Source organism: Scomber scombrus, chromosome 12, assembly GCF_963691925.1.
Source record: "Scomber scombrus chromosome 12, fScoSco1.1, whole genome shotgun sequence".
Lineage (NCBI taxonomy): Eukaryota > Metazoa > Chordata > Actinopteri > Scombriformes > Scombridae > Scomber > Scomber scombrus.
The window spans coordinates 13685599-13711965 of record NC_084981.1 but is presented as its reverse complement, the minus strand read 5'-3'; the positions used below and the strand labels follow the sequence as shown (position 1 = coordinate 13711965).

Genomic DNA, 26367 nt, shown 5'->3' with positions numbered 1-26367 from the left:
TATCTTCCAGCTCTGAATACCGCACGGCTAGGGAGGCATGAAGACTGGTAATGATAAGCGAGATACACCGCCGGTGGATATACGGAAGATAACAGGGGAGTTATTCTGCTATGGTAAGACCCAGACTGATCCAGATTTTATTGTTTTATACGGTTATACTGCGAGAGACAGTAGTTTCTTTTCTAATTCAGATGATCATGTGTTTAAACCCCGAAAACAGCATAGTGACCTTGTGACAAGATGTTGTGAAGTTGGATGCAGGATACTTAAAGTGTAAATTCAGTTTTATGCATTTAGGAACACGAATGAAATGGTGTCTGATAGAAAAACTTCCTTTTCGTGCGCTCTCATCTGTTGTGCTCCTTTACGCGTTCCCTACACTAATAGCTCCAGTAAAATAGAAATATGTCTGCAGAAGGTGATTTTCTGATAAATGATGATTACCTCTCTCTGCAGTCAGAATAGGTCTCGGAATTAATGCTGTAGAGGTTTCCTGCGTTATTTTGAGCTCTCTTGGCCATTTTTACGAATTGGAATAGACCGTCTTCGGGCGCAGCTGCCAGTGTAGGTGCGATAATTGGATACGAATCTCGCGATGATGAAACCAATTAGCAGACCTGCAATGAAGGTTCTTTGTCCACCGCGAGATACAGCGTAATCCAGTCAGAAGAGACATTCAAATGTAAATTCAGTTAAATCTAAGCATCAACCTTAAAGAGTGACCCCTATACTCTTTGCACTGCTCTTAGCCCTTTCGTCCCTCTCCTGTGCAGCCATGTGTGGTGGCTGAATTATTCATAATAATGGTGACAGACGAGAATCCTTTAAGTTATGGAATATTTATACTCACATTATAATGTATAAATATGCATGAAGTTAGACTGACCATCCCATTATGCACATACTGTGTCAGCAGTTTCCTTGGATAAAAGTGGAGGTCAGTAGAAAGGTGGACTGATGGGCACTGTCTATATCATAGTAATTAACATAAACACTGAAGCCATTGTGTATTTTTAGTCTCACTCATGTAGTGGGGGTTTGGATCTGTGTTTAAGTCCTCTAGCTGAGGATAAGATGAAAAAGTTGAATCAGATTCTCAAATCATTGTGTCCATCTTTCATGCTTGGCATTATTTACTGAGCTGATGCACCTCACTTTGCCAGAGATCACTTCCCAGTCAGACAATGGTGTGGTCAGCATTGGGCAGTCTGTTTCCTGGTTTTTGTGGTGGCTATCACTGCTCATGCAAGCATGTTTTTCTTCTGTTTTTTTTTCTACATAGAAACTTCAGTTTCAGCTGCAGGAAATGTAAAAGCATCACTTCCTGTGCTTCCTGAGTATTTTCGTGGGAAAGAGCTAAAATGCTAATGGAATGAAAATATAAAAATACCACACACCATTACATTAACTGAACACCAAATCAGGCATTTGACATACACTTCCCTTTTTAACATGTGGTCGAATGTGTTGTCATACTGAAACTAAGTGGGTCATCTGAAAAAGGAGCAAGACATCCAACCAATAACCAAAGCACTAAAGTCTACATGAAAACTCTAAAGCACGTTGATCTATTATCTTGCTGATTCTGTTCCCGCAGGTATAGTCAGAGTCAGGAGAGATCACAATCCAGATGAACTGAAAATATGAAACGGTGTCTCCAGAGCTGCAATGAATAATCAATTAGTTGATCAACAGGAATTCAACCAGCAACTTGTTTAGTCATTCTGTTAAACAGAAATGCTGAAAAAGCTGGTTTCAGATTCTCAAATGTGATGATTGAATAAGTTTAACTGGTTATGTTGGAATTTAGATTTTTTTTTGGTTGAACAAATCAAGGTATGAACCTTTGACTTTTGACACTTTATACAGACAGAATGGTTAATCAAGAAAATAATCATTAGATTAATCAATAATGGAAATAATTGTTAGTGTCAGCCCTTGTTTCTTTCACTTAACTGAATCATAAGGGCAATACTACTCCACTTTGCAGATCTGGAGGAAGTTTGGTGCCCTCCATGCTTTAGCCACTAGGTGGCAGCATTGTAGCATCAACATCATGGCAATGTCCAAAGGGCATTTTAGTCATATGGGTCAATGACGTATAAGGATTTACAACAACTCAATTTTAGAATAATAAAAACAAGCATATCTAATGCAGTAGTTCACACATTCAGAATGTTGTGTACCTGAAAATTCATATTATAAATTTGAAATTAAGTGATTTTAGTGGGGGGTTTTCAAGATTAATTGGCACTGGCCTTAAAAAAAAGTCATGTGGTGCGACCATGATTCATCTTGAAATAAATTAATTTACTTAACACGCTTCACATCTTTTTTTTTTTTTTTTTTTTTACAAGTTTTCAGTAATATAAAGTGTTTGGAAACAAAGTATTTGCATTTTTTTTTTTAAATTTTTTGTAAATGATGATCTTTTATTTATATAAGATATTTCAAGATGAATCATGGTCGCACCATAATCTGTAAAATCCCCACTAAAATCACTTTCAAATTGTAATATGAATTTTCAGGTATACAACATTCTGAATGTTTGAACCACTGCATTAGATATGCTTGTTTTTATTATTCTAAAATTGAGTTGTTGAAAATCCTTTTACGTCATTGACCCATATATCAAACAAGTAGCTATCTAACTAACAATGTCAGTACATATTTTATAGTATCAGTTTTTTATTGTTTAATCTTTATTTAACCAGGAAAACCTAATTTACATTAAAATCTCTTTTTTCAAGTGTCCTGGCCAAAATAGGCAGCAACAGCTGAATACAGACAGCATAAATAACACGAGTTATCTGTCTTGAGAGTACATATCAAAGTGAAAAACATTGCTATGTAAATCATGAATGAAATTTCCACACAGTCAAAAAAATATAACATCCTGAAGACAATGTAAGATTCCTTAAAACAATGCAATAACTATCTACAGTAAATTAATTAATAGTGATTCAATGAGACACTGAAATACAGTGAAATACATCAAGTGTTAAAATACCTTTTAAAACATTGACAGTCATGTGAAAAGATTATTTCAGTTCTCAAAGAAGAGACTAACAGTTAAAATCTTTGGTAATGAATCAGTTGATTATAAAATGAGTGCTATGAGACAATCCATGCTGTTATCTTTGCACTAAGGCAAGGCAAGTTTATTTGTACAGCACATTTTATGTTTGCTGTTCCTGATATGTTTAGCAAAACACTGAATGCTTCCACTCCATGTTTAGTTTTGACTCCTGGAACAGAGAGCAAACCTGTTCCAGATGACCTGATAGGTCTGGATTGTTCATATCGTAGCAGGAGATCAAAAATATATTTTGACCCTAAACCATTCAGTGTTATATAAATCAACAGCAGTATTTTAAAACAATTCTTTAACAGAAAAGAGGCCAGTGTAAAGATATGAGAAAGAGGAGATGTGTGTAGTCTACAGAGAAGGAAACACATGTTAGCTTTTTTTAGTTGGTATCTAAAACAAAAGTTTGGAATATGTTGTGTATTAAAGTCTTAGTTTGTACTGAATGATGACAACACCGTAATGTAAATTTTAAATGGGAGTTTAACAGCAACAGAAGAGTTATTGAGATCATTTAGATACAGTTAACAAAAGTACCAGTATTTCAATTTAACTGCATACTCCATTACAAGTTGAAGTCCTGCAGGCAAAGTTTGACTTTCAGTAAAGTAGATATGTCGAATTAGCAAAATGTACTCAGGTGTTCATTTGGCAGCAGCTCCTTTCAGTGTTAAGTGTATTTTATTCTATAATCGTATTATTACTAATACATTAAGCAACATTTTAATGTTCTATTTGGTCAAAATGAAGCACATTTTTAATTGCTTATTGGGTAAATTATTACAGAGCAATGACGCAAATTGAATAAGTTGGTCATAGGACTATGTTAAAAGGACATTCTTTATAAATTATAAAGTATTTGAGTAAATGTACTTAGTTATGTTTCGGCAATTGATTTTAAGGGACTACTCGATATGAGAAAGTCCCTTAAATTCCCCAGACAAAATTAACCTTATGTAACAGGTCACTTTCACTTTCTGTTTTACCAGCATGTGCTGTCTGGCACTGAGCAATTATTGGATCACGTTGCAGTTTTGCAATAGTCCATGTTAATGCCAAACAGGACATTTTAGGTAGGACATAAGACAAGCTAACACACGTTTTCCTTCCTCACTTTCCATTATGCACATCAATGTTGGTGCAAAAATAGGCACTAGTGTTCAATATGTGTATGTGTTTGCATGTGTTTGTGGGGAATATCCTCTTACATTGCAAGAAATCTCAGAGGGGCTATGAAGCAAGTTTACTATGCGTCATAAACCAGTCTCTTCAAACGGCTTAAACCCTGATCACCTGAAAGTACCAGTGATTGACAATAGTCCATACAAATGTAAAACATGATAACCTGTGATTATGCAACAAATGCTCTTACAACCAAAGGGCACCTTATTATAGGTTACAGTAGAACGTCATGTTGAGAGCTTTTCTACTTTAGGATGTTTATAAATTTACATTCAATAAAACACAAAGTTATCTCCTGTTATGGCTTTGGGATATTTGTGCAGATGTTTTTAGTAAGACATGTTTGCCTTGTGCCTGCTACTGACTCACTTCCTGTCGTTTATTAACTAAAGCTGAGGTTGTTGGTCAAGTGACCTCCCATATCCTGCTAAGGAAGTAATCTATCTTATCCTTCAGTTTCCAAGAAAAGCAGGAGCTTAAACAGTCAATAACACACAAACACGAACATTATTGTTCTGATATATTTATTTTTTTAAATGTTAAATACATATGTTCATATAAAAATAAATAAGCAACAAAGTCTATTCAGTTACATTATCCAGCTGCATACACAGAACTACCTATAAAAAATACATTGACCATTTAACAGTATTTTTAAGCTCAATCTTAACATTTATGACAAGCCTCCAGGGCTTACTTTTACCATCACATCAGTCATCTGCACAAAAAAGGGTTAGGGTTAGTCCACAGCTGCTGGGAGATTGATTTTCAGGCCAGACAACAATGTCTGAGCTGTCTGACATTTATAGAAAGAGAAAAAAACAGTAGCGCACTGTTCTTTTTAAAACAACCACTGACAGCCTGGATATCAGTCTTCAGTATATGACTACAGTGGGGCAAGAATCACTGTGTATACTCTTTCGCCCGCACAGTAGCTAAGTATCATTTGTCAGGCTGCTTGGCTATTGGGAGTTAGAAGAGGAGGCTCTCCTGCTGTGACTCCCGCTCCTCTGTCGAGATCGCTGACTGCCTTTGCCTCTGCTTCCTCGTCTCTCCAGGCACAGCTTCACATCAAGGCCCAATTTATGAACTCTAGAAAACACAAGTAGAAGTTTAAAAAATTGTCAAGACGTAGGACTGTGAAAGAATGTTGACCATGTTCATTTTTTTCTTGGCTACATTTACTTTACTTTATAAATTGCATGCACTGCCTGTGAAGTGGCATGAATGCTTACATGCAAGTGTATACACTGAAAAAGGAAAGCAAGAGAAACATGTGAGTTCTAATACACATGCTGGTTAATGTTCGAGACACTAAATGATGCTCTTCACTGCCTCCAGAAGTGGCAAAATATGTGCAGGAACAATCAAGAAACTGTCCCAGTACTTGGTTTGTTATTACAAGAACTGGCTTGGCAATAAATATTTGGGCCATGATTTACAGGAAATGTGAAGACAGGTTGGGAAACATCTTTAACCCATTAAGGTGCTGGGCTGAATAGCCAATCCTGTAATAAGAACACTGAATATCGCTGATGTTGTGTGCGAAGTCATTGCCAATTTTCATTTTTAATCTAAATTGAAAGATGATCTTCCGTGGGTTTACAAAGGCTTTCAAAAGACTTACAGATGCATGACATGAGTGTGTGGGTGTGTATGTGTGTGCTCAAGAATCAAAGATCTCACTTATTCCAGCAGTTTATCAGCTGTTTTCCCATCGGCCCTTCTGGATTCAGACACACCTGCTCGTTGGTAATTGTTGTTACTCTGAAAACCACATGCAAACCCGTACATTAAGTCACTCTCCTATGGCTGCAGGTTTGTATGAATGTTTGTGTATCTGCAGGATCTGATACTCACATGACTGTTACTTTGTCACAGCTGGCACTTTTGTGGTATACTTTAAGATCCACCAGTTTCCCTCTGACACCTGACTGTGTGTGTGGACACAAACATCTTCCAGGGACAAACGCGCTGTCTGACTCTCTCACTGCACAGACATAGTAACAGGATTCAATAATAATTCAATACAGCACACAGACAGTTTTGCCCAAATAAATCAACAGTACACACTTAAATCCAGATGTTACTAATACACACTAAATACACAGATAAAGTATATATGTCGATTCTTACCTGTGATCATTACACAGCAGAGCACCAGAAGAGCGATCTGACAGACTGACTGAGGGTAAAGCTTCATACTGGAAACAGGCTGAGCGTTGACACTGAGCCTCTGCTCCACATGTTGCTGTTAAATACTCATGCCCCTCCTCCTTCCAACCTCCCAGCAGACTCAGCTGGGTTTTCCAAACCAGGAATTTCCCTAAGGCATTTTCCCCCTCCAGTCTCAGGACACAGGAGTCAGGATGCTGGTATCAAGGACACCATCCCTCCGGATTTGTCAGAAAAGATTCAAGACCCTGAATGACACAGTGATAAATAGCTTTCCCTTTTCCTTTCATTTAAAAAAACTGTGCACTGCTTTCCTTTTCAAGAAGAGAAACTGATGTTGCAGATGTAAACTCTGAAGAACTGGTTCTCTGTAGAAACTGTGTCACAGAGATAACTTGAGTCGAGTGAATGATTAGTTTGCATGAATATAAACTGGAAATGTATCAGGAGTCATCCTTGAATGAGGCAGAAGATACACATTTTTTCCGGCTTTTGTTCAACATGGTCAACACATGTATAAGTCCTCTGGCTCTGTGCCAACAACACCATGTAATCTCTCCCTTTTTCTTACTTTCAGCACAGGAATCCTCAGTCCAACAATGTTTCATTAAAAACATCCTCTGTCCTCTCTAAAGAAAAAAAGAAAACACGACATCATATTAAACTAATGTGCAAACTTTATATTTATTCATTGTTTTTGTTTTTTTATAAATACAGTATATTTTTCTATGTGTAAGGACATGGTTAAAGGAATCTTCCCTCTTGGAATGATAAAGTTTATAGAGATAATTATGCAAACTTTATTAACATTATTAATGTTTGTCTCGCATGTTTTTCTACCACAGCTGGGCTCTAGTCAGAATGGTTGAGTGTCAGACCTACGTGAAGCTCAGTGAGGAGAAACTCATACCAAAGTGAGTCATTTAAGTTCACACTGCACAGTAATTACAATGTAGGAAAAGTACAGTGATGATTACATGTATTAAATGTCATCATCGTTTGCACTGAATAACATGTACAGGAGCTAATCTTGTTTATTGTCTTGTCTTCTTTATATTCAGGACTGATATATTGTCACTGCTCAGAACCTACAACTGTTACCATGAAGGAAAAAACTTCCAGCTGAGGACTCGTGAGGTAAGAGACGCTCAGACACAGACAGGTCACCTGGCCATAAACTGTGTAGGCGGAAATAAAAAGGTAAAAAATGGAGAGATATTGTCAATTGCTCGGCGATGTGGGTGCGGGAGTGCTAGATTGCAGGATAAAAAACACCATTGTAAAATGGGTCACAACAACAGTACAGAAACCAGTTAAACCAGCACTTTAATTCTCAAGCATTTAGTGAGGCGAGAAAACCTGGGAATGAAAACAGGCATCAAATGTGGTGATTGTTGTAAGCACAAACCTGAGATTCCTGGGTTCCTTTCCAACATGGTAAACGCCTGACAAACCACAAAAATCCCCTTTTCCCTCCATATGAACATGGTTATAGAAGAGAGGGGCTCTCAGATTTCAGTTATATACTATACTGATCGCTTAGCAAAGCATTTCCATTTTTGCTGTTGTGGTTTGCCTGTAAAGCTGTTGGCAAGAGTGCGGTTATTTGCTTGATAACTGTTTTGTGGGTTTGACAGTCAGGAGTTCCCCTTTATGGTCACCAGTAGGTTGTCGAGAGATACCGTGTGTGTGTGTATGTTGGGCGGGAGACTGGTCAGGATGGTCATGATTTGTCGCCCCTCTTAGCCGCACTCACTAAATTGTGTCATTCTTGGGAAAATCCCACACAGTCTCAGACCAAAATGACAGAGTATATGCAACATGCACATTTTTACAGTATATTGACAGTATTGACCCACTATTAACCAAATAAAACAATATAATAGCTTAAATCTCTTCGGAGGCTCATTTTCACTGAACACTGATATTTAATGAGAAGAGATAAAACAGGTATCTGCTCAGTATAATTCCACATTATAGACTTGAGAGTAACTCAACACATCACAATTTGGTTCGAAGTCACTGTAACTTCGTAACAGGTCATCTGGGATGGGGTACAGCAATTGGTCTGGGTTTACTAACCCTGGTCCTAACTGCCAGTCCTGGATTTTACATTTGTTGCACCAACCAATACATTGTTAACCATCTCCCGCTGTCTTCTAATTTGTAGCTAATCATTTCTTAGTCTGAAACTGGTGATTCTACGGTATATGTTGCTGTTTGTATTATTATTCTGCCTGTTCAAGGTTTCAGTTTAGTAAGAAACGGCAGGAAAGGTGTTGGTCTCAGCCAAATTAGAACAATTACTCACTTTGAAGTGAAATGACTCACTTCAGTGTCCGCTCGGCAGGACTTTGAGATTTGTACAGCACCATACCAGCCTTTTAGCCAGACTATTGCCAAAATTGAACAGATTCCACATATACATCACATATTTTCAGTCAGGAGCTACAATCCACTCTGCTTTTTTTCTTCATTCAATTTGTTCTACGCCTCACTTAAAACATGGTGTTTGAAAGCATAATTTAATCACTGTGATTTCAGACAAAACTTCAAAATCAACAATTTGTTGATATTAGGCAAACAATGTCTCTGTGTACTGTGTAAAGACAGCACTGCTAGTTTTATATTAAAAACATTTCTACAGCTCCTGAGAAGTTACACCCAACACCATCAGATCATCTTTGATATGGCCCACCTCTTGGTATGAAAATAAACAACTATTCTTACAATTTTATTTTTGTTCCACTGTTCAGTTCTTCCTCCTTTTCTGTGTAAAAAAGATACAGAAACCCGTTTCCTTTGTACACTCTGAGGGGCTATTTGACCAGAAATTGGAAAATACTAACTGACTCATAGTCACCAAAATAAATATTCTACTGTTAGAATAACAGTAGAATGATATTCTCTCTGTCTATCATTGTACTCAGACATACATGTTCATCTCTTCCAAATCATCCAGTCTTACTATGTATTACTACTAAACAACAGCAGCAAGAATTAATCATTTTGACAAAAGATCTTGAATCATCATTTTCTTTACTAGATAACATTGAAAAATATAACCATGCCCTTCATGAAGGGAAAGACTGAGACAGTAAATTGAAACTACAGAATTGTTCCTGCTACTGTAAATAAAGTTTTATTATATAGGATCTGAGGTGATGAAAAGAGCTTTTCTACAAAGCCATTAGTGCCTAATTAAATAGTGTGCTGGAAAGTAATTAAGTACATTTATTCAAGTACAAATTTGATGTATTTGTACTTTACTTTAGTATTTCCATTTCATGCTATTTTACAATTATACTCCACTTCATTTGGTGTCAGATGTACTTTTAACCCCACTACATCTATTAAATTTACATTTAAATACAACATACATGGTTATCTGAGGCTATAAAATGTGATGTATTGAACTCAGCAGTATAAAGTGGACCAGACAAGGCTACACTAAAACGCTAATAATCTACCAATACAACACTCTCACTGCTCCCTAATGAGTCAAGTTACTTTTGATTCACTTCTCTGCTGATACTTTTGTGCTTACATAAGTAAAATGATGAATACATGACAGCAGTTTGCATTACTTAATACTGGCATATTGTAATATTAGAATATTAATAATATTGTAAATTGTAAAAACAAAAACATTTTCATGTGGTTTTGCAACTTCTACCACCACTACATGATCATATATGTATATATATAATACAGTTGAAAATGAAGAAAGCTATTTTTCTCTCGCTTTAATAATTTATGCTTGACATGATACATTGACCATTGTTAGAAATTAAGGCCAAAATATTTTACAAAATATCTGACTCGCCAGATATTTTGTGGACATGTGGGCAAAGTATTACTCAGCAGTGACATATTTGGTTTAGAAGCTGGCCTAGTCCCAACATCTGGAAACTCCTAATGTGAAATTCTGAATAATAGGGTGACTTGCACCATCATTCACAAACCGAGCTTCACTATGATCACATATATGAGTTCTTGTTATCGCTCGACGGTTATGCAGATGAACAGACGGAACTGGCTTTGTGGAGCAAATAAAGGTAACAGGAGGTGAGGGGTATACAGTGTAAATGTTGGTAAAATTACATTATGATCATGCTCTGCAGGTGCAGTCAGGTGATGTGTGTTTGTCATGTTGTGGGAGTTCATGTCTGTTGACCTTGAAGTTTGGCACCATCAATGGTAAATTAACCACTAACCATGAAGTTTTGAAAAGAGAACAAGAGCATGTATAGTATGCTCACTAAGAGTAGATGTGTATTAGCTGTAATAATGTTGCTGCGTGCTGGAGGCATATTCTCCTTCCACTTCTCACACAACAAAGCAACCGCCTTACTGGAGCTTGTAAAGCTTTGCGGTCTTGCTCAAGAACGCTTCAGCATATTTGTTAACAACACTGTAAAACTTTGCCCTCTTATTGAATAAAAGTCTATTAATCACTAACCACTGCCCACTACTACTAAATAGTCTTTTCAGATTACACTGTTGTAATGTTGAAAATTTGATAAAAGATTTTATGACTGCAATCAACACAAGGCTGAGTAAGATAAAGGAGTGACTAAATGTACTATGGATTTGCAGCTGTCATATACAAAGTATCAGTCTCCACTTCTGCCTCCCTCCAGTGGCTGAATCAGGTCATTTAAATTGTAATAGACCATCAGCTGTAGCAGCATTTCATACCACTAGATGGCAGCAGGATGTTTTCAGATTAAATTCAGACCTATTAGTGGTAATAGCAATACTATGATGTAAAAATATCCCAGTCACTCTGTGTGTTATACAGTATTATTATACATTATATTATTGGATTATTATTTCTATTTCATGCTATTTTACACTTATTCTCCTCTACATTTTGTGTCAAATGTAATTTTAACCCCACTACATCTATGAAGATTATATTTAAATACTACAGTTGCAACCCTATGACACACGTGGTTATCTAAGGCTATAAGATGTGATGTATTGAGCTCAGCAGTATAATATACAGCACTATATGACTAATAATCTGCCAATGCAACACTGTCACTGCTGCCCAATGAGTCAAGTTACTTTGGATCCACTTCTCTGCTAATACTTTTGTACAAAAATAAAATTATGAATACATGACAGTAGTTTACACTACTTGTAATTAATTTATATTTTATAAAGTGGTTTTGGGACTTTTTCCACTACTGTTAGAAATTAAGGCTAAAAGATTTTACAAAATATCTGACTCACCAGATATTTTGTGGACATGTGGGCAAAGTATTACTCAGCAATGACATATTTGGTTTAGGAGCTGGCCTAAGACGCAACATCTGGAAACTCCTATTGGGAATTTCTGAATAATACAGTGACTTGCACCATCATTCCCAAACCGAGCTTCACTATGATCACATATATGTGGAATGTGTACTTGTTTGTATTGCTGGATGATCTATCTTCTTCCACTTCCCTCCAGTGGTTGAATTGTGTCATTTAAATTATAAAAGACCATCAACTGTAGCAGCATTTAATACCACTAGATGGCAGAAGGATGTTTTCAGATTTTAGGCTCAATGGCACATTTATATCCATTTGTAGCAATACTACACTGTCACTGTGCGTTATACAGTATTATACATTATATCATTGTCATATTATATATTATTGCTGATGCTTTAAAGTTTAAGTAGCATTTTAATGTTGTGGCTGTTATGTAAAATATGATCTGAAAATTAAACCTCATTTATCAAAACAGATATAATTATTTTAGAAAGGCACAGTTACATTTTATATTGTGTTGAAAAAAATGTAGAGTTGTCAAAAAAGCACATGAGGAAATGACTGACAGAGTATCCCCCCAATAGTGTGTGTGATACTTATACAAAATTAGGACCAATGGCAAATATGAACTCTATACATAGTTAGAATAAATAGTTCCATCTATTAAAACTGCATAGGCAGAATTGGGTGCTTTTGGGTATTGGGTATTTTAAAATGTTCCTTTATCGTTCAGTTGATTAAAAGTCTGAAAGTAGTAAGAATGTTGTTGTTAATGTATCTAAAGACAAATACATTTGTTTTATAAAGCTGAAAAATGCAGCTAATCATCCCATTTGACAAGCAGGAACCAGGAAAGGGCTGCTTGATAAAAAGTTTCATTTTGATCAATAAACTGAATGATCAAATAATCTCAGCTCTAATTTCAACTGAAAATTAGATATAATGACCTGCAGCTCATGTGTGGAGTAACACAGCAAGGAATAAACATTTGATGATTATTTTTGTTTTTTATTACAAACTATAAACTATACATTTTTAGAAAAAATGTGGCAATGTAAACATAGACTTGAGTCCTCAGTGCATAGAAATAAATAGATCTTCACTTTTTCTCAAAGTCATGTAGTGTTTTCTCTTCATTCATCCATCATAATTAGTCCCATCATTCACCGCATTGTTGTAATGTTCATAAACACATTCTTCCAAACTTTTTTGTTTATGAGACATTCCTCCAAAGTGCAAAGAGGGCTCCTCTCAACAACGTATCTCTTCAATTCCTTATCTGTCCAAACAGCCAGTCCACGGGGTCTTTTCCCCTGCAGTCTCGTTCTCTGCCCATTCTGAGAGAAAAATCCTCTGTGCTGTTTAGACTCAGAGTGGAAGCTCTGGAAGTCCTTAGAGTGCGGGGAGACCCGCGAGGAAGAGAGGCTGACACAGAGAGCTTCATCTGAGTCTTTGAGAACTGTCGTAGCCTGGGGGACCTCTGAAGCCTGACAGGCCCGCAGCTTGGGGGTTCCACTGGGCAGGCCAGAGCCTGTATACTGGTCATGTAGTCCTCTAGAGACTGTGAGGTCTGGGTAGACTGGCAGGATGAGGGATGAATGGGTGAGTCCTCCAGCGTTTCAGTAATGGTAGGTAAGAGAGGCAGGGAGAGAAGCAACTGCCTGCGTTTCATGCTGCAACCAGAGGGAAAAAAATTAGTGTCCAAATACTTAAGTTACGCATGATTAAATATGAATTAAATATCTTTATTTGATAGTGTGACATACAAGTAAAAATATTAAAAATGTAAGATGACACTGCTATCAAGACACTGAGCTTAGGTTCATAATTTGTCCCTTTCTTCTTTTTTCTCCTTTAAATCTGTTTGTATAAATAACTCTGAAATGGTTTGTATGATAAAGTATATAATAAAATGAGGGGAAAAAATAAGAGAAAGTGCTGTTACCTTTGATGGCTGAGTTGTAGGTCTGGTACGCACAGTGAGACAGAGTGATGAGTAGTCAGCTCAGTCGAGTATTACTGGACTGCAGTGTGGATCCAGGCTTTATAGAGGCAGGCAGCAGCGATTAACAGCTAACTGCTAAATATAGCTTTGCCGACCTTACTCACATGTGTGTGAATGTGTGCCTGTGTGTGTGTGTGTGACTGTGCGTGAGGGTGTGTTCGTGCCTGTTCAGGAAACTCAGGAGGGGCGGGTTAGCGAGGTCCAGTGGTGCAGCTGCTGTGAATGTTTATATTCCTGAAACAATGAAACCCTTGGAAGCCTCGCCTCCAAAATGCCTCCTCTCTCCTTTCTCTGATGTTTCACCTTTAAAATGACTGTTGTCCATCATAAATGTATAATACTGGCACCAAAATGTATTATTACTCTTTTATGAATTCAGATTTCTCACTGTGAGGTTTCTTTTTGATCCCTTTACTGTAAAACATGGACACAACCAATAACAGTATAAAGTAGGAAACATGTCTGCCACAAATTATCCACACTAATTATGAACAGTCTGCAAACATAAAAGGTGCATATACTGACAGCATGAATAATTACGTTAACCTCTTTAAGCTGTTTATGTATGAACACCAACAAATCATGTGGCTGTTTGAGCAACTGAGCTCCTCATGTCAACAGCTTGTGGTCACACGCTCCCTGACGATGTGAATACTTTGTACTGCAGTGTTTTACAGTTTAGTCAAATATGTTCTAGGCGGTTTCTACCAGACAAATTGTTTCAAGAAATATTTTTTTAGTCTCTGATTGTGGAGACATGAACCCTGTTGCGGTCTGAGCTATTCTACTTGCTAAATCTTTCTCTATGTGTGAGCTCAGTCCACGTGTTCGTTTTGATGAAAAAATAGGAGAAGAATATTCGGTCTCAACACGCTATTTATTTAACAGTAAATGTATAAAGCATATACAGAATTCCGGGTCAATTTACTCTCCCTGACGTCAACAGCATCTCTGTCAGCGTTCGTAAATTTCTGACTCCTATCTCTTTCCCTTGACCTTCTTAAATAGGAAAACAGAATGCAAATTGAATGTGAGTTGCGCCATCTCCCGCTGGGCTGTAGGTCTGGCTTCATCCTTCATCTTCTGACTCCAGGATCTGTGACCTCCCTGTGAAAATCCCTTACAGGTGGTAAGGTGTGATTCCCGTGTTGACCCCTACAGAATCTCCAGAAATTCTGCGGGGGGTCTTTCAAGGGTTCGTTCCCATTGTCCAACAAAAGGTTAAAAGTTACCCATACAAACAATCCATATGTTTTCTGACCCTGTTGTTACCAGCTGATCAACAGATGGAGGCTCAGGACTATGTTAATACAGTCACCCCCTTCCAATCACACCTCCGTGTGATACTGGTTCCCATGCTCTTAACATTTCTTGGGTGTATTCCTATCCTTATGACACACATCATGTTTTCACTGTTATACATTGTACCACATTTAACCATTGAAACAAACAATACAGTACTAAATCACATTATCTGATATTTTAGCATTTGACAAGTTATAGCATATATCTACAACTCCCCATTTTGGTCTCATAAAACATGAGACCACTAAACATTTCACATTTCATCCTTGAACAGGTATCACTTCTACCAGAATATTGTCCGTAGGCTGCTAAAAAGAAAAATGTGTTAATAATTCTCCATTTTGCTTCTCCTTGTGTTATCTGTGCTCAAGTCCTTCTTGGACAGTCTGTGGTTGATGGGACATTGACTCTGGGGGTTACAGCTCCAATCTGTTTTGAAAAAGAAAAGCTTAAACCAGAGCTATTAGTTGAGCATAGTATGGCTTGTCTAAGTCTGTTTCCTGATTTCTTGCTGTTTTGGTCTCTGCTAACCTTTTAATCAGGAACGCTCATACCATTCCATTTTTATTGGAATTGAATTTTTATTGTTACTTTCTCTATCATAATGCAGGGTTGCGTGGAGGGGGTCTGCGGGGGAAGCGTAGGCTTGTAGTTATCCCTCTTTGTTGGGGTATGCTTGGTTGGGAAAACCGGGTGTCTGCGTGGGCTTGTCTCCCTTGGGTTTCCCACAGCGTGCACTCCCTTTTCCAGTGCCCTGGTTGGCCGCATACGAAACAGTGTTTCTTTGCATCGTTTAACTTTTTCTTAGCGTCTTTTAATTGTAATGTCAACCGCTGTACTTGAGCTGCCAATATATTCTGCTTATCTTCATCTGTCCTGTGTCTTCCCATGTGGTGTATGTGATGTGAGTGCATTGCCCCGTGTGGAATTGGAAATCTTTCACTCATAGCACCCCTTATTTCTGTAGCATGTGGAGCAAACGCCTCTGAATCGGGTAGAGTCTTCGTCCCTGCAGTATTTTCGATCTGTTTAATTTCCCAAAAACTCAATTGTTTCCCCAATGATGCTCTCCAGTCTCCCAGTGCTAGTTTATGGCCTAATGTGTATTGACAAAACTTAGTCATCCATTTTCCCCCTCCCTCAGTGGGGGGAGGCATTTTATCCAGGATGCAATTCATATCAGGGAACTATATTAATTTCCAAATGAAAATAATCCTGCAATGTCCCCAAATAATTGTTCTTCAATGAAACATTCTTCTGTTAAAAACTAAAAAAGAATAACCGGAAACCAATAGTAAAATTAAAACTTTTCAATCAGGATTAAAGACACTATTACTAGTGATAGATTAAACCAGAAATCTTGAGAATTATTATTATTATATATATTTTTTTTTTTTTACATACAACACCTAACACTCATTTCACCCACACATATAAGGAAGGGGGGGCACAAGCACTCAGCTGGATCACACGCATGTGTGATCTGCCTTATCTTTACACACTTCCAGCAAAACAGCACACAAACTTTTTAACAATAACACAACAACAACAATCCACAAGAAACAAAAAGAGTGAGTTTTCCACTCACTAAACACTTTTTATCGGCTTTTTTACACCGAACGGACCCGGAAATAATCTTTTCTCCCTTTCTAAGCTTAGAAAAACACAAACAGACAAACAAAACTTCAACCATAAGCAGTGTGTGCCTTAAACCACACCTATGCACTTTTAAAATGTGGAAAAGTAACAAAATACAATTTCCACAGAATTTTCACATCAATTAAATCTCTATGATCCACCAAAAGTGAAATGCACGTACTGTGTCCTGTTTCAGAGGAGAGGAAAATCACAGGCATCTCTTAACATCACACCCACTAGGATGAGATAGAGGTTTCCCCAGTTACCTAATGTAGCTGCCCTGATCACAAGATGAAAATCGTTCCTTGAAACAGACAACAGATTGTGGCATTTTGGTGCAAACCTTCAAGTAATAACTTGGAAATTGTCTAAAACAGTAAACATAAAAAAAAAGGAATAATACACAACACTGCTTGGTTGAAGATTAAACAAATATTGCTGTACAACAAGGAGACAGCATACAAAAAAGTTCACAGTCACTCTGATCTTATCAAGCACATACTGCCTCTGAGTAACACACTTCAGCCAGGGGGTTTGAACGACACCTTCGTTCCGAGCAACACACCCCTTAGTACTTACAGTACTAGACACTGAATTTGAGTTACACCAAAACAAATGATACTATAACAAGAATGTTTTAACTTGTGTCATAAAAATCAGCTAGAGATCCCTTTATCCTCTCGCAAATTTCACACACAAGATGTTATTAATAATATAATAATCATATAAAGAAAAAAAAATGTATATAACGCGTGTGTATAGTATACTTAGTGTGCACATTTAATATATAACTGCAGCTACTCTCTAGGCCTACGTTTAAACTAGTCTGTCAATACCACACAGGAGATTACATGAGCAGGGATCCCACCAACTAAAAAAGATTTTATATTTCACTGCATAATACAAATCCTATTTCGTCAGTTTAAACACATATCACATTCATTCTCATACAACTGAAAATGATACATAGAGAGCGTCGATTTTATGAGAAATAAATACCCAACGGACTTTAAACCCACTCTCTTTTAATTTAGTGCGTGTAGGTCCAACTTTCGTCAGGATTTAACCTCACGGGTGTTCAAAACCCACACGCTTTGCCAACTTTAGAATTTATGGAACTTAAAGTAAGTCCAAGGGCCTCTAACCCAACTTTAGAATTTATGGAACTTAAAGTAAGTCCAAGGGCCTCTAACCCAACTTTAGAATTTATGGAACTTAAAGTAAGTCCAAGGGCCTCTAACCCAACCTTAGAATTTATGGAACTTAAAGTAAGTCCAAGGGCCTCTAACCCAACCTTAGATTTTATGGAACTTAAAGTAAGTCCAAGGGCCTCTAACCCAACCTTAGAATTTATGGAACTTAAAGTAAGTCCAAGGGCCTCTAACCCAACCTTAGAATTTATGGAACTTAAAGTAAGTCCAAGGGCCTCTAACCCAACCTTAGAATTTATGGAACTTAAAGTAAGTCCAAGGGCCTCTAACCCAACCTTAGATTTTATGGAACTTAAAGTAAGTCCAAGGGCCTCTAACCCAACCTTAGAATTTATGGAACTTAAAGTAAGTCCAAGGGCCTCTAACCCAACCTTAGAATTTATGGAACTTAAAGTAAGTCCAAGGGCCTCTAACCCAACCTTAGAATTTATGGAACTTAAAGTAAGTCCAAGGGCCTCTAACCCAACCTTAGAATTTATGGAACTTAAAGTAAGTCCAAGGGCCTCTAACCCAACCTTAGAATTTATGGAACTTAAAGTAAGTCCAAGGGCCTCTAACCCAACCTTAGAATTTATGGAACTTAAAGTAAGTCCAAGGGCCTCTAACCCAACCTTAGAATTTATGGAACTTAAAGTAAGTCCAAGGGCCTCTAACCCAACCTTAGAATTTATGGAACTTAAAGTAAGTCCAAGGGCCTCTAACCCAACCTTAGAATTTATGGAACTTAAAGTAAGTCCAAGGGCCTCTAACCCAACCTTAGAATTTATGGAACTTAAAGTAAGTCCAAGGGCCTCTAACCCAACCTTAGAATTTATGGAACTTAAAGTAAGTCCAAGGGCCTCTAACCCAACCTTAGAATTTATGGAACTTAAAGTAAGTCCAAGGGCCTCTAACCCAAATTTAGAATTTATGGAACTTAAGAATCCATGGGCCTCAAACCCCTTAAAAATATTTTATGCTTTATACATTTACTTTTACTAAGACACTTGCAGTATAATGACAACACTAAATTTGGTATATCCAATTGCAGAACTTCGAAAAAAAACAGGCGTCTGCTTACCTTGTATTTGTGGCCACTTGTTGTCACTAAAACGTGAGTTGTCTGCTGTTTTTCCAATTCTTTTCCGTGCTCCGTCATCTCTCCCTTTTCATCACAGTCAAGGGTCACCAATTGTTACGGTCTGAGCTATTCTACTTGCTAAATCTTTCTCTATGTGTGAGCTCAGTCCACGTGTTCGTTTTGATGAAAAAATAGGAGAAGAATATTCGGTCTCAACACGCTATTTATTTAACAGTAAATGTATAAAGCATATACAGAATTCCGGGTCAATTTACTCTCCCTGACGTCAACAGCATCTCTGTCAGCGTTCGTAAATTTCTGACTCCTATCTCTTTCCCTTGACCTTCTTAAATAGGAAAACAGAATGCAAATTGAATGTGAGTTGCGCCATCTCCCGCTGGGCTGTAGGTCTGGCTTCATCCTTCATCTTCTGACTCCAGGATCTGTGACCTCCCTGTGAAAATCCCTTACAGGTGGTAAGGTGTGATTCCCGTGTTGACCCCTACAGAATCTCCAGAAATTCTGCGGGGGGTCTTTCAAGGGTTCGTTCCCATTGTCCAACAAAAGGTTAAAAGTTACCCATACAAACAATCCATATGTTTTCTGACCCTGTTGTTACCAGCTGATCAACAGATGGAGGCTCAGGACTATGTTAATACAGTCACCCCCTTCCAATCACACCTCCGTGTGATACTGGTTCCCATGCTCTTAACATTTCTTGGGTGTATTCCTATCCTTATGACACACATCATGTTTTCACTGTTATACATTGTACCACATTTAACCATTGAAACAAACAATACAGTACTAAATCACATTATCTGATATTTTAGCATTTGACAAGTTATAGCATATATCTACAACCCTCAGCTCTCTCTTTACTACTTTTGGTGGAGTGTAGTTTTACCTTCAGACAAATTGTTCACTAATAATTTACCTTTTATATGCCATGAGCTGACATGTGCCTTCTACAATGCCTTCTCCTGAAATGTTTGTATGTAAGGACTTCTTAATTTGCAAACTCTCATATACTATTGGGATTCTTCTGTTTTAATGACAGCCTGGTGCAAGTGAAAGATCAACCATTTACACCTATTATAAATATCCTAAATACTGTATGTTATCTACTGCAGGGGTCAAATTAAAGTGATCAGGGTTCACAGCCCAGACTTTAAGTGTTTGGACAGTAACACATTGTTTCTTCTTATTATTCAGGTTTTCTGGTTTGGCACTTTCAGTTTCAAATAAAATGATGGATACTACATTCAAATGCCAAGTCTCAGCTTTAATTTTAAGTAGTTTTACAGAAGTAGTAGTTTTATAGAAAGAACTGTGTGGGAGATATACTGTAGACCTGAACTGTAGATCATTTAGAATTAAATCTGAATCATTCACCTTAAGTTAGAAGTCAACATTTGTATAGTATTTTCTACTAACTTGCAGTATATGTCTGTGTTTACAATTCATTTTCTACATTTTACACTGAACCATTACATTGCTTGGGGTTCAACACAAAATGTTTCAGGGTCACCACAACTTTCAAGGCAGTGAATCAGCTGCTTAGACGGACTAATTACTGAAATTAAGCTATTTTAGTTCGTATCTGTATCACTTTGGCTTATAAAACTCTGTGAAAAATTGATTCATATACTTTTCCATCAGTGGAACCTGGGTTAGAAGATCTTCATCGTACTCTGGTGTATCAAATTAGATATTGTGACAACAAAACAAGCTATTTAGACAAAAGTATCTAGTGTCTGTGATTTTATGTGATTTATTATTGGTTCAGTTGTAAAATATGCACAGAAAATTGACTGGCTCTCCTAACTTTAAGACAAGACGCCTAAAATCTGTTTTTTTATGTTCTTACATAAAAGATTGTTACATAGATGTAACAATCTTAGTATTTAAGCCTTTTTTTCCTTTACAGCCGCACATTCAACAGTGTGACAGTCTTCTTCTAAATTTAGAATTTTACTTTTGAGAAACCAAAACGCCTCCTCATACGTGTACGTGACCTGAAGCAGCCACGGCTCTGTTCTTCTTATTTCTGCCTCTGTCCGAGACGTGAGTTCCCCCTTGCTCTATATAAAAACGGTGGGTCAGGCCTGAAAGGATCTCTTCCAAGATGAGAGGGTTCACCCTGGAGCTGTGAGCGACTGGTCCTGCACGTACACTTGATATTGAGCCACTATGGCTGGCTGCCAGCAGGATATCCCCTCTCAGCAGGAGGAATTATAATTATTGTTATATGTGTGTGTGTGTGTGTCTATAGGAAGATGGAGAGCTCATTCTTGAGGGGTTGCTGAACATCTACTGGGGTCTTCGTCGACCAATTAGACTTCAAATGCACGACGACAATGAAAGATTCCGTCTCAACCGGTATGCTTGACAACCGACAAAATTATCCAAACTCTCACCTAGATGCCTTCATGTGCTGAACAAACAGACGTGAGCCTTGTGACTACACATTTGTCAACTGTGACCTCTCACACAATAACACAGAAACTGTAACACCTCACCTCATTGTGCACCAGTGTCCCCACCCTGTATTATGTAGTTAAGGAAACTGGGGAAACTCCTTTTACCTGAGTAGTTCAAGATGTCACTATAATAAAGATTTGGTAAACTTTTGTTTTTTGCTAATATTTTTAGAATTAAGATGAGGGGAAAAAATAACCTTACATATGCATGTATATTTTTTTCTATTTAAATATTTGCTGGTTCCAACTTCTAAAATGTGAGCAGCATTTGATGCTTGCCTTTGTTATATATGATAGTAAATATATTTGAGTTTTGGATTGTTGGTAACATAACAACAGCAATGTGGATATATTCCTTTGGGATTTGGGATATTATAACAACCATTTTCACTATTTTCTGACATGTTATGACGAATATAAATTATTGCAAAAATTATTGGCAATAATCTTTAATCAAATGTTGAAATGTCAAAAACCACCCTAATGACCCTTAAAACTCTTGATTTGAAACAAAAGCAAAGAATCCCACAGCTAAAGTGAGTTCAAGTGAAGGATGATCTGCAAGATTCTTTGGTTGTCTTTTCAATAATCTATAATTAAAATGTATTCTCCAAAACATTTATTCACTTTCTTGACAAGAGTTAATTGAGACTTATCTAACTCTGTTCAGAGGTTAACAAAATCGGCCTTTAACAAACAAACTAGATATGTTGTGTTAATTAGAGAGCTAGCTGTTTCCCTCTGCTTCCAGTCTTTATTCTAAGCTAAGCTAAATAGCTCCTGTCTGTAGCTTTTTATTCAACAGACAGACATTTTTTCAACTGACTCTTGGCAAAAAAGCGAACAAGTAATTGTTGAACAGGACAGGTAGGTCCTCCTACAGTATTTTTTTCCCCAGGCTTTCAAACGAATTTCTCAGTTGTCATCAAGATGAATTTGAAAGCTCTAGTTGGACCTTCAGTTATGAAAGCAGAACACACATTTTAAATGGTGTAGCCTATGCTATGAAGATTGTTTGGAATGTCAACAAACAGTGAACATTTTTCTTGTGTCTTTCTACAGAAACGATACTGCGGCAAAGCAGCTATCAGCAGAGTCAAACAATAATTCACTGGACAGAGCAAACGGGACTGCTAGTGAGTAACAAACACGTGCATTCATCCACACACACACACACACACACACCTGGTGGATTATGGTAGATTACACACACATGCTCTGACAACTTGGAACCCGACAAAGGCTTCCTTCAGCATTTACAGTGGAAAGCTTGGCTCACGTGTAAGCTCACAGCTTATCATGAAATGCCATCCAGAGCAGATCACAATCATTATTAATAAACAAGGTCAGAGTACTGACTTAAAGATGTGACATTGGCCTTTTTGGTAGCTTTTTCCACAGTTGTTCTTCTTGACAGATAAACAACTGAGTAAATCTGTATTTTATTAGTGTTTCATTTTCTACCGATGCAGATCGTTGGTTTAACTAAAAAGGTTTGTGATGTGATGATTTTAATTCTTCCTCACAGGTTTTCAAAATTCTGATGGAAACACTGAACCCTCACAACTAGACACTTTAAGACAAGTCACTTTATTTATAGAGCACATTTAAAAACAACAAGACACATGCTTTTACAGAGAGATGATAGCTACAATCAAATAAAGTGACAGGGGATCAACAGAAAATGAATAAAAAGTAGTATTCTACATCTGAATAAATTAAGTTTGGCTCAATACAGCAGCTTTGCATAGAGAACAAATAAATAATATAAGCAGAGTGTCACCACAACAGTCACCATGTTTTCATTATGACAATTAAAAGGCTAAAGAAAAAGATTGTCTCAAGAAGGGTTTTAAAGATCTGTTGCCATGATGTTCAAATCAACCAGTTTGAACTAACAAATTGATACATTTTGTAAAATCAACATGTCTTCTAAATGAAGGTGATTAGGAAAATTATAGGTCACAAATTCAGGCCAGCAAACACCTGACATTTCAATCCATAAAACTATCTGCAAATGTCTTCTAACACAGACTTTATCAGTCACATAATTGCTGACCTATATGTAAAACAGACACCATCTAATGTTTTATTGTTCACGTGCATCCCTGAGGCGGTGACATGGTTGGTCAGGAGGAAGAGGACTCTCCTCAGCTGCTGAGGACCAGGAGTGATGCTTCCTTCATGCAGGTTCAGAGAAGGTCAAAGACACACACTGCCAGAGACCTGCAGCGCTTGCGCACACACAGGTTCTCAATCAACGGACACTTCTATAATCACAAGGTACAATGGACAGCACATGCATACACGTGCACACATTAATGTATCCCGTCGATGACACAAGTCCAGGTGCAGAGGGGCAGGAGTTTCCTGTCCGGGTGTGCCTGTACTTGTGCCGCTGTGTGCTGATTTAATTAATGTGCCACAGAGTACAAGACTGCACTCGTTCCCTCATCAGTTTCTCCTGATTACTGTGTGTGTGTGTGTGTGTGTGTGTGTGTGTGTGTGTGTGTGTGTGTGTGTGTGTGTGTGTGTGTGTGTGTGTGTGTGTGTGTGTGTGTGTGTGTGTGTGTGTGTGTGTGTGTGTGTGTGTGTGTGTGTGTGTGTGTGTGTGTGTGTGTGTGTGATTGAGCATGTTCCAGCTGCAGACTCAGGGATTTCCTCTCTGTTTTAGATTTCCTGTCCAAGTGTTGATGAAGCAAAGTTCCTAATACTTTGTGTCCTTTCCTTAGAAATTTGCAGTTATAGATTTCAGCATGTGTGTTTCTTTTGTCTTCAGACATCTGTATTTACTCCAGCCTTTGGTTCAGTCACTAACGTAAGAGTCAACAGCTCCATGACAACTGTACAAGTCCTCAACCTGCTGTTGCACAAGTTTAGGGTAAGCAGTACGATGCTGGTCACATCTCATATTGGGTTTCAGGAAAACTTCAAGCCCAATAAATAATCCATATTTGTGTCTTTTAAGGTGGAGAATAAATCTGAGGAGTTTGTACTTTATATGGTGCATGAGTCTGGTGGTAAGTCATAGCTTTCACTATGGTTTTTTCACTACAAATGGGTTTTTTTGTGTCATTTGTGTGTGTTTGGGGTGAGTTGTTATATTTTACCTTGTAGAGAGGACCCAACTGAGGGACGGTGAATACCCACTGGTGACTCGTGTGCTTTATGGACCCTGTGAGAAAATCTCTAAGATCTTCATCATGGAAACTGACCTTGGAGAGGAAGTCACATATGATGTGAGTCTGGGCCTCTCTCTGTTTTCTCATCTCGTCCAATATACGTGACACAGACCCACAATGATACAATGGACTAAAGATAGACAGTTAGGTTAAATTTAGCAAACTGAGGACAAATATCCTCCTTGGGGACTGATGTAACAATGGGCTAAGATGTTGTGACTGCACTGAGTAATATAAATAAAACAGGATTGTTGCTGGAGTTATTTTCTAGATTATTTATGGTTGCATTCAATTAAAAAAAATTAACACAAGTTAAGGGGTCAGTTTATTCAAATCACAACAAAAAAAATCTTGATTTGAAATTTCCAACTCAACACAACACAGCAGAGGTAAAAGAAATAGATTTGTATCCCTCAGAGCATTTAAAGAATACATATAAGATATTCAACATTAATGTTTCTGTCCATAAATTCACAAAACACTCTTTTCTTAATTCACAAACTGAGCTATATTTACTCACAACATGACTTCATATATGTATATCTGTACTTTATGCATAAATATTACTTCTGTTATATGAAAATGAAATATAATTTGGTTGTCTGTGTATCTACAGTATGTGAAAAGGAAATGCTGATATGTTTGAAACTTTTTCTCCTCAGGTTGCCCAGTACATAAAGTTTGAAATCCCAGTTTTGGACAGCTTTGTAGTGAAGCTCAAAGAGGAAGAGGAACGCGAGATAAACAAACTGACTAAAAAGTAAGTCAAGAGGCTCTCTAGTGAGAAAACAGGTTTGCATAACTGGCTCCTGTCTAGACCTTCTTTAAAAGCCTGTCCGTGTCATATGTGAAGATAATATCTGTATCTCTTGCCGGCATTACAACATCAAAACATGGTTGTTCTTCTGTCAGGAGAGTGTTTGTTTGAGACACTCATCATTCACTGTTTTCACAATTGTTTCATTTCATTTCACTCATATGACTAATTTCACTCATACATTTCAGCCCTGTAACCCTGACTGTGTGTGTGTGTGTGTGTGTGTGTTCGGTGTGTGTGTGAGCATGTCATGACATCCGGTCACTTGTGGGCATATTTATTACACCCATTGTAACTGCCAATGTTATAGTAACAGAAGCAACTGGTGTTTTGGAAAATTGTATTGTCTTTTATCACTCAATTTATATGTCCATATTAACATGAATGTTAATAAATGTATTGAAATGTGTGGGTTTTAGTGCCTGTGTGTGTGATAGAGAGTCTTTAATCACGTGTGTTTCCTCACCTCTGCAGGTACAGCGCTCTAAAGTCTATGATTCAACATCAGCTTGAAGGCAGAGGTCACACCAGCGACAGAGAATGAGTGTGTCTACATACACGACTGATGTAATGTTTGTGTGAGTTTGCGTGTCTGTGTGTGTGAGAGGGCAAGGGGTGGGTGCAACGCTAATGATTGTTGATTTACTATGGGAACATTTCCAAATACAGGACTTCAGTAGTGAATGTAGGGGAGAAGGTAAAAAGGTAAAAGTAAAGACTGCAGTAGAACCATAACAAACACCGATGTGCTTCAACTTTTACAATTACATATCTCAACAGTTTGTATGATCTCCTCTGTTAATGTTATTACTACGAAGTGTTTCACTGCTTTGATATCTCTTCTATTAATATATTCACATTTTGTATATGAACGTTTTTACTGCAACTTTGGATATTTATACCAGCTGTTTTTTTGTAAAGTTTTCTCTGGACCTTTTTATGTAATAAATCAA

At 37.5% G+C, this 26367-nt stretch overlaps 3 protein-coding genes across 3 annotated transcripts in view; 2 read left to right on the top strand and 1 right to left on the bottom strand.

Moving 5' to 3' along the window:
* echs1 (enoyl CoA hydratase, short chain, 1, mitochondrial) overlaps positions 1-26367 on the top strand; it is a 129987-nt gene that overhangs the window by 81152 nt on the left and 22468 nt on the right. The gene's annotated exons all lie outside the window — the stretch shown is intronic.
* rassf4a (Ras association domain family member 4a) lies at positions 32-26367 on the top strand. Its single transcript, XM_062430789.1, has 11 exons — positions 32-113; positions 7291-7359; positions 7507-7582; positions 21208-21314; positions 22478-22551; positions 23529-23698; positions 24195-24296; positions 24384-24435; positions 24533-24654; positions 25260-25357; positions 25889-26367. Exons 2-11 carry the CDS (start codon positions 7307-7309, stop codon positions 25956-25958), a joined length of 924 nt encoding a protein of 307 aa, XP_062286773.1. The 5' UTR covers positions 32-113; positions 7291-7306; the 3' UTR covers positions 25959-26367.
* On the bottom strand, positions 4784-6491 carry LOC133992102 (growth-regulated protein homolog gamma-like). Its single transcript, XM_062430790.1, has 4 exons — positions 6407-6491; positions 6131-6260; positions 5957-6037; positions 4784-5362 (listed from the first exon to the last, which is right to left on the bottom strand). Exons 1-4 carry the CDS (start codon positions 6471-6473, stop codon positions 5233-5235), a joined length of 408 nt encoding a protein of 135 aa, XP_062286774.1. The 5' UTR covers positions 6474-6491; the 3' UTR covers positions 4784-5232.